The sequence below is a fragment of the Uloborus diversus genome, chromosome 4 (genome assembly GCF_026930045.1).
Source record: "Uloborus diversus isolate 005 chromosome 4, Udiv.v.3.1, whole genome shotgun sequence".
Classification (NCBI taxonomy): Eukaryota; Metazoa; Arthropoda; class Arachnida; order Araneae; family Uloboridae; genus Uloborus; species Uloborus diversus.
In genome coordinates this window covers 34,168,610-34,183,103 of record NC_072734.1, presented here as the reverse complement: position 1 = coordinate 34,183,103, position 14,494 = coordinate 34,168,610, and the positions used below count along the sequence as shown (strand labels likewise).

The 14,494-nt window shown below is 32.0% G+C and overlaps 1 protein-coding gene across 1 annotated transcript in view; it reads left to right on the top strand.

Annotated features, from left to right (window-relative positions):
• The window catches only part of LOC129220026 (uncharacterized), an 18,741-nt gene extending 4,584 nt beyond the window's left edge, over nucleotides 1–14,157 (top strand). Inside the window, exons 2-3 of the mRNA XM_054854355.1 lie at nucleotides 9,544–9,556; nucleotides 10,288–14,157. Of these exons, the coding sequence (XP_054710330.1) occupies nucleotides 9,544–9,556; nucleotides 10,288–13,865 (3,591 nt within the window). The 3' untranslated portion in view covers nucleotides 13,866–14,157. The remainder of the gene's footprint in view (nucleotides 1–9,543; nucleotides 9,557–10,287) is intronic.
• The last annotated feature ends 337 nt before the right edge of the window (nucleotides 14,158–14,494 follow it).

Below are 14,494 nucleotides of genomic sequence, written 5' to 3'. Positions count from 1 at the left end.
AATGTTATGAGAAATCATTGTATGTTGCATCCATGTTACTCAAATTTGTAAAAAACACTTTTCGCTATTATGATAAAGAAATTCTGCATTCAGCGCATTTGCAGTCTTTCCAGATTGATCCCTCCCCCCTCCAAGCAGCTTCAAAATGATGTGTCTTAGTACATTTGCAAAATTCGCAAGCTAGTAGTTTGTATGGTATAATTGCAATTCTTTCTCAGCTTCAGCCACATTTGCATTATAAGGTTTTTTTTTTTAAATCAGGTAGGTGGGAAGCGCACTATTAAACATGTCTATTAACACTATTCAACACTCGCATTGAAAATTCCTAGTTCATTCCAGAAACGTGACTGACTTTTATTGGTAAGGTTCCTGTATTCTTGACAAATATTCCATATTAATTTCAGAAATGATACTGAGTTTAAGCGGAACATTTTTGCCAGATATTTTATCGGAAGAGATTATGCGTACCAGCTGCTAATTATTTTTCAGGCTCATTCCTAAATTTTTTACAGTGTGTATACTGAAACAAAAAATATTTAAATTAATGTTTTTATCGTTTTTTAATGAATGAGACTCGAAAAAAAAATTGAGTCTCTCGTAGAGTACTGCATTTAAATAAATATCAGTACATTTCAATCTCTAATCATGAAACCACAATTTCAACAAGGACTTCCCAATGAACGGTCATGCTATATCATTTTGACTGCCCAAAACTGCTCAAATCTACGAATTATGTTTGAAGGTTCAGTAAATTTGGAAACATTTTTTTATTTGTCTAGAGCGCATCTGAGTAGATACAGGCATATGTATATTATGATCATTCCATAAAATCTAGAGTTTCATTTGGTAAAATCGCATTGCATCCCACTTTCAAAATTTTAAGTTTGGATTGCCTTTTCAGAACAAAGTAATATTTTTTATAAAAAGGAAATCGTTAGAAAAACAAACTCATTTAGTTTTAAACATTAATACTTGATGCTCCACATTAAAGGTAACTGATTAAATTTGTTAAAATTTATTAAAAATTGATTGCGTCTTGCTAATAGTGTTGCTGTGGTGGTAGTAAAGAATCGAATTAACTATTATTTGAAAACAAAAACAAACAAAAACAATATTTCTGGATTTGGTTTCGTTTTTATGAGAAGTAGAAGTCAAACGTAATTTATTACATATTGGCTTCGATTGCAAAATAAAACTTTCTGAAGATTACGTCAAGTATTCTCGATTTAACTTTTTTTTAAAAATAGTTTTGGAACTTTATAGGATGCTGCTATTTCATTGGCTCCTTGAAATACTTTATTTCGATTTCACCGTTTCCTTTTTAAGCATTGAAAATAACAATTAATAATATTTTCTTGAACTAAAAACTAATAAATTTTAGTTGATCCGTTATTTATGTAGATACATTTTTGTGGTTTTCACAGAAAAGTAAATGCAAATAGTTCCTAGTTTTTTAATTACGAACATCACGCACTTTTAGTACTTAAGTACTAAGTACTTAAGTACTACACTACTTAAAGTACTTAATCGTTTAAATATTTAAAAATATGCATTGCTACATATTGATGTAACATAAATCACTGTCTAGGGCTAAATTTAACTAAAACATTTATGTTTAAACTTTGTGATTTCATAACAACACAAACTAAGAAAAAACATTTTAGTACTAAAGTAACTTTTTTGGGCACTTTCTCTGTCTTTGAAATTTCTTAAAATGCTATAACTCAATAAAACACTCCCACTTCTTCTTTCTTCTCCCCCACTCGCACTCTCTGTCTATCTCTCTCACTCTTTTTTTTTACAATTTGCAACATTTAATCGAATAAACTGCCTTGAAAAAGCTCGCAAGAAAAATAACAAATGTTTCTTTAAAAGTATTTTTCGTGAGTTTTTCCCAAGATGTATGTTTTTCTTTTCTCTTTCATTTTATTGAACAGAATGTTCCGGATAAAACAAAGATTTTGTGACCAATTTGAGCAGAAAATAAAAGACAAAAAAAAAAGTGCATGATCTCCGCGATGGATTTTCTACCAACTTTCTTCGGAGACAAAGTTAAGGAAAAAAAAGATAACACTTTACTCCCCTTAATGGCGCTTTCAACTACTCGAAGTGTCTGCACTTAGAGCAGGCTGAAGGTAGAACGCGATAACTTTTTTTCTCTCTCATATTTGTGTCATCTAAAGTAATAACAAATCCGCTGAAACAATAATGAAATTAGGCTCCATCGTAAAAACTCGAAGCTCATTAAAGGAGATAGCGCCTACATTAATTGGCAATTAATACCATGCGTTTTTAGGCGTAATTAAATATCTTGCACTAATGGCGCGTTTTGATGAGCCGTGCGTGCCAAGAGAATTTCGGAGGGGGGCAGTCGAGATTCAGATGCGTTCTTAATTATCGGGAACGAGTTAGTACTAGAATAATTGTCAGAGAATATTGGATGGCATAATTTATAGCATAAACTTCACATTTGAGGTGTGAAGAAAAGTGGAGATTAATTTGCAGATTGCAGGTTTTTTTTTAACCCAGAACTAGGCCATTTTTTCTTCTCACAACAGAAGTTGAGTACAATGTAAGCATCTTCTATTTAATCATAATTTATTGCTTTGCCTTCGGTTAAAATATTCAGAGTCTCTAATGAAAACTAATATTTTTATAAGAACAAGTTTTTCTTTACCACTAAGTTGTTTACTTTTTGTAGTCGTCAGGGAAAAGCGGTAATTAATGGTCCAAAAAGACAAAATAAATGAAGGATTGCAGAAGCGTAAACCATAATTGTTGTGGTATTTTTTAACACTTTTTGGGAATAAATATTAGCGTATTTTATTCACTGAAGGTACGCGTATGTAATTTTGGCTTTCTGATAGTTGAATTAAGAATTGAGATGTACGTTTTTCTTTTTCGTGTTTTTTTTTCTTTTTTTTTTTTTGTGAAACTTTTTTTACAATTATATCGCAGGGAAATAGCCATCAGAGGAAAGAATGAAAGTCATTAAGTACAGAATGAATGAAAACTAATATTTTAAAGCCAGTTTTTTTTTTCACTACAGAATTGTTTACTTTTTGTCATCATCAGGCAAAAGTTAACCCGTTTGACCCGGGTTAAACCTCCCTTAATAATCATTTTAGCAAAAAATTTAAAAAAAAAATATGAATATTAAAAGTTGGAGTTAAAAATAAAAATGCATTTTTTGAGTATATTAATTTAAGCAAACAAAAAGCTTAACTTACTTTTGTGGACATTCTTGAGGAACGGTACAGTAGAGATAACCTAGCAAAGAAAAAAAAATTGAAAACCTTTTTTTCCTGAAAAACACTTTACATATGACTACTTCTTTATTGTACTAAAAAATAAAAAGCTTAGATTATACTTGGTACCATGCTGTCATACCATTCTTGATACCATGATACTATTGATACCATGCTGATAGTTATTAGTTAAACAAATGTCTAAATACGAAAAAAAAAGGAGAGCGGGTCACACCTCCCCTATGATCAAAACTTCTTTGTTTTACAGATTTTTAGACTTATCAGCAACTCAATTTGACAAAAGCGGCAGATTTAAATTTTATGTTCCATTGCGATATCATATTAATGTATGCGTCATAATATTAAAGCTCTAAAATGTACAAATGGAAGAGAGGGGAAGATCAGTTCCATTTTTCTTCGGAAAGCATTGGCGAGCGTAGGTGCTTAAAAATTATTGTAAAACTGGGTGCCTAAATTAAAATTTAACAGAATGTCACCTTTTGTAAAATATAGAAAGAAAGTGTGTGGGTACGCAGTGATTAACTTGACTCAAACACTCAACTTTTATAATATTTGAATCGGATTTGACCCATGCTCTGTATCTTTGACAAAATAATTAAGGACTGTATTATTTGGTTTGATTAGTATTTTTCACGGTACATCGAGCGTTAATGGCTACAAAGGCTTCATGTTCAACCTAAAAACAGATAATATCAAATAAGTTTAATTTTAAAAAATCAATACTTTTTTATGTTAATTTCAGATATTCAAGTCATATTTTATTTCAGTAATTTTCGAACTTTAAATTTCTATTACGAAACCCATTCGATTTGCTACGTTACGCAACGTAGCAGTATTACGTAGAGAAACTTAATTTACAATTAAAATATGTTTACAAATTCAAATAAAATTAAAAAAAAACCTTTTCAATCTAATTTGTTGGCATTTTTCTTATTACTTCGTATGCGTATTAAATACCTTTACACGCTAAAAAACTGGTAATGAGTAAAAGTAAATGTAATAATGAGTAATTTAGATAGAGTCTTTAGTTAAGGAAACCTAACCTGTTAGTATTGTCAAGGCTAAGCAGATCCAAATCACTGCATAAAGATGCAGCCAGGTTAGGATTAATCAAAATATATTCATTAAAAATCCAATAGGACGTATGCGAGATTTATGTTTCAGAGAATACTTGCATTTTTCGCACATAGATAACATCATTTTTAGGTTGCTTTTACGTACTACATAACAAACCGTAGTAGAAATACATTTTATTTCCTTTCACTTATGCCCCTTTTCACTGAAGCTAAAATATGTATTATTAAAAATAATGTTACTCTACAAAGATATTTCCTAAAAAAACTAATTTTAAAACCTTAACTATTGCTATCAGGGCTCTAACACAATATCTTATCTAAGTTTTAAAGAGCGAGGTGAAAAAGGTTTTAAACTCTTGTTTGATGACATTAAATAAAAGTGATAAGAGCTTCAACAGTGATAACATAAAAAGTTTAATAATCTATGAGTAGAGAAATCTATCTGAAGTTTCCTCCTAAACTTAGTTTTTATATTTTACTTTTCTTCCATAACTTTTTGATGATGAATCAGATACGACGTCCCTAAAGGGAACAAAGCAATATGTACTTATTCGCTGTAAAAGAAACCTAAGTTAAGCGTTCGCTGGGAGCATGTTTAGTCATTAAAAAGCCCCGAGCTCTGCAGTTACACTTTTATTGCTTTTCACTATTGTTTCGCACTTTTAAAAGATAAGATGTTTCCATAGATTTTTTTCTCTCCCCTGATGGTAACAAAAAAGGTGATTTTTTTTTCACCACACCGCTTGGCACTTTTTCAATTTTCCCCTATGGGTATTTTTACCGAACATCTTCAATGTGGTCTTGAAATACCATTTTTATGAACTTTTGAAGGAAACATAGTTTTCATTTCTATCATGCAAGCATTAGAATGTGCTCATATGCTGAAGGATATTCTACTATGCATATTTAAGTAGTACTATGTTTATACTTTTAAAATATGAAGATATGTAACTACTACCGAAAGATTTACGAAAATTGAAAAAAAAAAAAAGTAAATTAAAACATTTAGTTTTCTTTTTTTTTTTTTTTTTTTTAAACAAAAAAGGAAGTATTGTGTTCGCGAAAAAATTTTCACTCAAAAATCGACCCTAAATCTCCATTTTACTCACCCCCAAATAAATATTGAGTTTTTTTTTTCGACCCGACCACACGTGGATAAGTGCCTAAGAACGTATAGACACGCGAAATATCCATAATGATGATTCCCGTGTTAATTACAACGAATTTTCTCGTGACGTCTGTATGTACGTATGCATGTATATGTGTATGTGCGAATGTTGTTATGTGCAGATGTGCGTATGTTCGTATGTGCGTATGTATGTCGCATAACTGAAGAACGGTAAGTCCTAGAAAGTTAAAATTTGGTACGTAGACTCCTAGTGGGGTCTAGATGTGCATCTCCCCTTTTGGTTGCATTAAAATTATCACTTTCTACTGAAAGATATGAACCGTCACGGGCGGGACAAAGGGTTCACTTCTTCATAGAACAGATTAGTTTTTCTTTTCTTTCCCACCTACTCTATCCTTTCTTTTTTTCCTGAAAAACTTAAAAGTAATAAGAATGAATGCATTTTTTTTTCTTTTGAACCGTATATTTTAAATGCTACAAATTTAACATGACATCTCACGTTTTAAGTAATGTTTCCCCGATACTAAAAACTCTTTGCGAACACATGGTCAAAACAAAAAATTAAGTTACGCTTTTCGTATTATAAGTTATTTCAAGTTTTGAAGATAAATATTTTATGTATAATTATGTCAGAAAACCTTACTGGTATTTTTCTCTCAACTAAGATCAACTTACATTATCTAATGGGACTGACTCATTCAAAGTTGTAGGTGACACGGAATCATGAACACAACACATTTTAGGATTTCGGAAGCATGGTTGACATAGCATTATTTTCATATTTGTATGTGTTTACTATTAGTTTTATTTTCTAGGATTGTTGGAGATGTGGAAATTATTTTAACGAAAACATACAATGATATAGCGGCAGACCAAAAAAATTTGGTTGTTTACATGTACAATAATTATGCTATGGGAAAGGACTAACGATTCAAACCTATACAAATTCAAAATTATCAACTTTTAGGTATAGACTTAAAAAAAATTATGTACGAATGGTACATATATTAGTTAATGTTATATTACTGCTAGTTTTGGACGTAAATGTGCTAAAGATACAAGTGTAACTTTCTTAAAGCAATTACGTTTAAAGAATCATATATCATATAAAGCATTTTTTATTTGTGGCATTATGATTCCATACCAATGTTCTAAAATTATTTTTTAGGCGTTAAACTTTACTATTTTTAAGAGATGTATGTGAGGGGCAAAGTGAAATAGTTAAGATGACTGAGCTTCTTCAAAATAAACAAACTGGAAATTTGTTTTGAAAATGACAGTAAAAAAAAGAACATTTTATTTGTGATGAAACTTGTATGGAAACAATATTTTTCCTTTAATTTTTTCCATTAAGTTTGAGGTTTAAAAAATGGAAAATGTTCACTATTTTTGAAAAAAAAAGTGAAGTGAAAAATTTCTCAAATGAAATAGTTTTTGCTTCATTATAAAAATGTTGTTGATCAAATGACTCAGTAAATAAATTGTTGAATAATATATAAAAATATATATAGAACAAAAAATAAAAAAATTAATAATTTAATTAATACAGGAAGAAAAATAAATACGATTGAATGAATAAGAAAAAAGGAGAATTAATGAATAATTACGTGGATAACTAAATGAACGGCTCTTAATAAATCAAATAATAAATGAATATGTAAGTGAATTAGTAAATGATTGAGTAAGTACACGAAATTAACAATTTTTACTTTGCCCCATCCACTTCCCCCGCATGTAGAAAATAGTTAAAACACGAATAACTTTAATATTAACTAAACCAATGGTTCATCGACTATTAGAAGGTCTTAATTAATATTTAAAATGCTAATAACAAGAACTTCACCACTTTTTATACCAAAAAATGCTTTTAAATATATTATACTATACTTATTGACTATATTATAACAAATATTGCAAGATAGGTATCAATTTTTGAAAATTACCTATATTATCATATGCTTTAGTCATCGGTGGTTTTAATTCCTGACAAAAATGAACTACATATGCCAATACATAGTTAAAATATTACCAGATAGATGGCGCTAAAATTCGAATACATATTTCACCATTTCACATTGACCCGCTATTTCCCTTCGCTCCACATACATAATAAATTTGAAATTTTGATGAGAATCATCATCATCGTTATAAAATCATTGTAAGATTTTTTAAAACATTCTTCTCGAATGTGAATTTTCTTTAAAATTTATATTTGACCATACTTTACAGCTTTAAGACATTATGAGTTTTACAAATAAGGACTTTGAAAAGAAAAATGACAAAATGTCTAGAAATTATCCAAATTTCAACACCATAATTTTCCCAAAATTTTATTTTAAAACTGCATTTTATAGTGTATTTTAGAATCTTCATTACCAAAAATATCTCTGTCCCCTCCTAATTCAAAAAATCAGAGAAGAAAAAATTCAATTTGTTTGTATCGAAAATGTTTAAAGTTCTCAATTACTGCTTAAAAAGAAAAACCAACGTAAATAAAGTACAAATTTTGAAGAAAATACAGGATATAGTTATTTCAAGGCAACAATGGAGTCTACTCATCAGTGCAAAAGCTCATCAACGCAGCCAAAAGTCGCAAGAGAACTCGCGAGCTCTCAATTAATGGCTGTTCCTATGTGGTTTAGCTGGTGAAAATGTATCGTGTTTTTATTCATGGGCGAGATATGAAGTTACCAACTATCAACCCACATTGTGCCAGTTTGAAAGTACGCATCGTTTGCATCCTTAATTCAGATTACATGTAGATATTAAAATTGGACATTGTACATGAGTAAATGATGGAAACATCGTTTTTTATTCTTCTTTTTCAAAAACTTTGTTTTATATCCCTTCTTAATTTTCGCTGTAAAAAAAAAAAAAAAAAAAAGAAAAGAAAACTTTGAGTGCAAAATTACAGCGTAGAAACGATCATAATCACACATAGGAAAAGGATAAACTTGGAGTGTTGGTTATTTCTCCTAAGAATCAATAGTTCAAGCCAAGTGTCAGTCCTAGTATGGTATAGTCGGTATATTTACGTTGCTTTATCATTTCATTTTGCTAAATTATTAGTTTCTGAAACAAAACTAACTGTTGATCCCCACAGAAACTATTTTGAATCGTATTCCAATGTTTAACACTTGACAAGCTCATTATATCCCTTAACACCGCACATAGTAGGATTTTAAAAAAAAATGTCATGGTTTGTGATATATATATATACTTATAAAAATGGTTTTTCGGTACGGGAAGCATGACTCGAAACACAATTTTTATTTGAGAAATATATCGGAGAAAAAAGTGTTTGCTGCTTGAAAAAAAAAAAAAAAAAACTTTTTCCAAAGAAAAAACTTTCTTTTGAGAAAAGTACTCGTTTTGGTTTTACTAAATACAATTAAGATTGCTTTAGGTTTTTTGCTCTAAAATATTTCAAAAAACATCCCTGTGTATTATCAAATTAAAATAAACTTCTTCTTTGTGGTTAACTTAACTTTTACTATCGAAAATAGTTCTATATTTTTGCAGTAATCCTGCTAATAACAAAATATATGAACACATAAGGAATGAGCGCTACCATGAAAACCAGCTTCGTCTTCTTTTAAAGTACTTTATTTGGTGTGCCGGAAATTATTTTCACACAGCCTTTGACGATAAGACATCGTTGCTTAATAAGCACAGTAAACATAATTGTTATTGAAATTGATATGCAACAACGGAATTCTGTTAAAGTAGAACGGTTCAGCATAAATAAATACTATTCCACATATAAATATTACATGCAAATATATTTATTTGATTTAGATTTATTTATTTATTTGACTACTATTAGATGTATCTTTCTCGCATATATTTGGAAGAAAGTTAACTATTTTTTAAAAATCCAATCTTTGAAGAAAAACCAAAAATGGTCATTAACATATCAGTATTACTCCCTCGTAATTTGTTCTCCAAAGCAATTTTCGAGAGCATGGCAACCAAATCCACCAAGATGTTCTTCGTGCATAGTTGAATTAACATATAACAAGTTCCGTTCCGTTAATTTTATTCTCATTCTTCTGTTTTCCTTTTTCAGATGGAATGTGAAAGTTCGTGATTCCAGTACAAGTCTTTGAAATCGATTTCTTCAACGTCCGGAGGAAAATCGCAGGAAGAGAACATAAAAAAGGAGGAAATAAAGCAAAAGAAAAACTCAGAAACAGCATATCAAACCGCGGCTTTACCTCCGGGAAGAAAAAGAAATTGCACGAGTCACGAGAAAATGTCTCGCTTGGATGCAAGAAGGTATAAAATGAACTCAGAAAAGTACTTCGTACGAGCCAATCAGAAATCAAAGTCTAAAAAAACTACTCGAAATGGCCCCCAGAAGCAGTGAAAGTCACTCATGTCCATTATTTTATGGGATATGCAGTTCTAAATCAATATGAGAAACGAGAGGCATGTGCAAGCACCAGTCGATAGCTTTTCAAATGGTTATTTCAGAAGTATATCGTGATATTGCACGTTTTTATTTTTACTGGTCTTCACTGGAGTTCCTTATTTGATGAATATGAGTTTTATACATAAATAATGAGATTAGAGAGAGTTTCAATTTGAATATTTAACCTAATGCATCCATACAGAATTATTAATACTGTGCTGGCTGTCCCTTGGAAATAAAGTATGAAACACTTTGAGCACAACTGCAAACCGTTTTGTATACCTAATGGAAATAAGAAATTTAAATTACTACATTTTGTTTTTTCTCATATCAATACAAGCTATTTGATGTGCCTTACGTGGATTGATGGATTTATAACAAGATATATTGTTCCTCTAGCGGTGAAGCTTAAAACTATTCAGTTCATATTTTGCTTGCTTTTTATTCTGTGCAAATTAACAAGTGCGCAGGTGTTCGCAAATGAATGTGATCTAGTGAGCGTAGATGATGTTACGGGAGTTGTTATGAGTTGCCGCGTGAGGACGCTGCAGCGCATATCTGATGCAGCACCAGTCGATTTCGATGTTTCAAGGATTTTGAGCATATTCTGTGACGATTTCAGCTACGAAAACATCATATCAAACGGCACTTTTAGCAAGTTCGGAAACGTTCAGTCCCTTCAAATTGAAAATTGCTACGTTCCAAATTTTCCCGAATCTTCGTTTTGGGGTTTATTGAATTTGGTTAATCTTTCAGTTCATTTAAATAAAACAAGCTCGAAAATACTCAAATTTAAAGAAGAAGCGTTCGCAAATTTGCCTAAGCTACAAAAGCTTGATTTAAGCTACAACAATCTGATCGTTCTACCTGCCAATTTGTTTTGCGGATTACAGAACTTGAAGGTTCTGAATCTGACAAATTGCGAGTTAGATGATGCTAGAAACATCGGTCTAGGATCTTCCGAGACCTTAAAATGTCTTCCCGAGCTAATGATATTAGACTTGTCTTACAATATTCTTAAAAGTATCCCAGATGGCATCTTTTCTTCTCTTGTATCCCTAAAGATACTATACTTAAACAATAATCAGCTGTCAGAGCTGTATCCGTATGCTTTTAGTGGCCTTAGTAGACTACAGAGTCTGGATTTGTCGAATAACAGAATAAGTCATTTGCCAGAACAAATATTCCAACAGTCATCGGATATTTTAGAGCTTTATCTGCAAAATAATTCTCTGAGTTCACTAACGCCGCGGGTGTTTGAAGGCTTAAGGCAGCTGGTAGGATTAAATCTAAGTTATAATTCCCTGGAAAATGTTGTTTCGTCTGAAACTTTGGCAGATTTAAGTCGTTTGTTTGTCCTGGATTTGAATCATAATCGCTTCCAAGTTGTCACCGTGACTAATTTCCATTTAATTAGAAGTCTGCAAATTTTATATCTAAGTTATAACAATATTGTGAACATCAGTGATAATTCGTTCTCTTCGCTGCGAAACCTGCATACTTTAACCTTGGCTGGTAATAGGATTCGGAACGTTGATGCAAACACATTTAGCGGCCTCGAGTCATTAAATTATTTGTCCTTGAGTAACAATGAAATCGAATTCATAAATCCAAATGCATTCGCTTCGTGCAAATCAATTCAAAACTTGAAACTTCGCTCGAACAAATTAACAGAATTTCCTAAAGCTTTAAATAGCCTCACTTTCTTGAAACATATCGATCTAACACACAATCAAGTTTACAACATCAGCAACAACACGTTCCAAGGGCTGAAGAATATTGTGAGTTTACACATATCTAAGAATCATGTAGGGAACATGACAAAAGGCTGTTTTCAGGACCTTACATCGTTAAAGACGTTAGATCTATCATACAACAAAATACAATCTTTGGGGCATAGTTTATTTGATGACGTACCAGAACTGCGGGTGGCAAAATTTAACGACAATCAGCTCACTGACATCAACGGGCTTTTCATGAACCTTCGATATCTGCACACGTTAAATGTCTCAAGAAACAAAATTACCTGGTTTGATTATGCACTCGTTCCAACAGAGCTTAAAATCCTTGATATTCATGATAATCAAATCGATAAAATAGGAAATTACTTCGAGCTAGAGCAGCTGATGAATTTGAGAAATGTTGACGCCTCGCGTAATTTGATCCGAGAACTGAATCCAGCATCGTTGCCAAACAGTATCGAAACTGTTTCATTCCGGTTTAACAGAATAACAGTTATAGGTCCTTTTACGTTCATGGCCAAAACAAATCTGACATTCGTTGATCTGAGGGGCAATGCTATTCGCCATCTCGACATTAACGCGTTTAGATTGAAAAGTATTGCTCCAAATCAACCATTGCCGGAATTCCTTCTTTCTAACAACACCCTTACATGTGACTGCAGCATGGAATGGCTACAAAGGATAAACAACTACGATGAGACTAGACAGTATCCTCTAATTAGTGACCTTGGTGATGTGCTCTGCCATGTGACTTTTCCTCGTAGAAACGCTGTAGTTCCAATGTCAGTTACTAAAGCATCAGACTTTTTGTGTCGATACCACAGCCATTGTTTCGCTTTGTGTCATTGTTGCGATTTCGATGCTTGCGATTGTGAAATGGTGTGTCCAGAAAACTGCACTTGCTATTCGGATCAGACGTGGAACACAAATATGGTTGACTGCAGCCTGAGAGGATATTCCAATGTCCCCCATCGCATACCCATGGATGTCACCGATTTGTACCTAGACGGAAATGATATGAGCCACGTTTCAAGCCACTCTCTCATTGGTCACAAAAACTTGCGCGTCTTGCATATGAATAACAGCAACATTCATATAATCCGAAACAGAACGTTCAACGGACTACAGAATTTATTTGTTCTACATTTGGAGAATAACCATATTACTGTGATAGAAGGGCACGAGTTTACAAATTTAACCAAATTGCAAGAGCTTTATCTTTCTCACAACCGATTGAAAACCATTAAAAATGAATCATTCAAGCACTTAAATTTTCTTCAAATTTTATATCTAGATCACAACCATATCATTCAATTCAATGTTTGGAATCTCAAATATAATCGTGCACTGATTAAAGTAAAAATTGGACACAATAGGTGGAATTGTGATTGCTCTTTTACAGAACCATTCCGATATTGGTTTACAAAATTCAAACCAATTGTCGTTGATGGCGGCAGTGTGCGTTGTACTTACAATAATTTTACCACGATGCACATTATTGAATTTAGCAACTCCTCGTGTTCTAACTTCAGCGTTATACCCTTCACTTCAGCAGAATTTGTAGAAGAATACATGTCGGTGGTCATACTCGTTCCAATGATGCTATTAATGATGTTGTTAATTGCTTTCCTTGTGTGTAAGTACAGAAATAATATGAAAATGTGGATCTATAACAAGTATGGAGTAAAATTATTTGAGAAAAGTGAGTATCCTGAAGACAATGAAAAACTGTTTGATGCTTTTGTGTCGTACTGCAAAAAAGATGAAGCTTTCGTAACGCAGATGGTTTCTCCAGAGCTGGAGTGTGGATCCCCACCGCAAAGACTTTGTTTGCGGTACAGGGACTTACCAGTCTCGCGGTACATGGCAGAGACTATATCAGAAGCAGTAGAGTGTAGCTTTTGTAGCATTGCTGTGGTATCTGAACAGTACTTAAAGAGTGAGTGGTGTATTTTCGAACTAAAAGCTTCCCACCACGAAACTCAGTGCAACAAGCGTCACAAACTCATCATCATACTTTTGAACAAAGTCGAAATCAAAGAACTTGAACCTGACGTCAGAGCTTGTTTTAAGGCCGCCATTATAGTTCATTGGGGTGACCGACGATTCTGGGAAAAGCTGAGGTACGCTTTGCCTGAAGGCAGGAACAATAGACATCACATGAACTGCAATGATACAAAACTTTCTACAACGCTACGGCGATCCTCGCTGTCAAATTCTATAAAACTTGTATAATTGTATAAAATATAACATATATCTTTATTATCGTTCGCGTATGTACTAAAATTATACTGATATTAATTACCAGTTTGTTGTATCTGCATCAGTGGTGTACAGTTACAGTATTTAAAGAAATGGACCCGCAAAAAACAAAGCTCTGTGAGAATTGTCAAAGTGCATTACCTACATAAATGAATGTTATATAAAGTTTCACTTAAAAATATCTTATAAATTTTGAAATGTGCTTCATACAGTTTTTGTTAATATTATGTGAACTCATATATTTTGTTGTCAAATTATTTTGTGTTAAATCATATACACCTTCAACATTACATAGTTTTGCTCCATCAAGCAAATATATCTTACATTGTATTTCAATTAATCTGTTTAAATACATGCTACAGGAAGTTATATAATATATTAAATGTCTAAATTTATTCCTTAAGCTGACATTGAAAGAAAATAAAACTATCATTTACTTTATCACTGCACGACAAAAAAAATTTACTTCTTCCCGAAAATAGAGCTCTACACAATTAAAGTAGGTTACATACAGAATAAGAGCTTTTTGTAACACAAAATAAATATGTCTATATTTGCAAGAAAAAATCCTTTAACGTTCTTAAATATTTAATTTGTTTTGA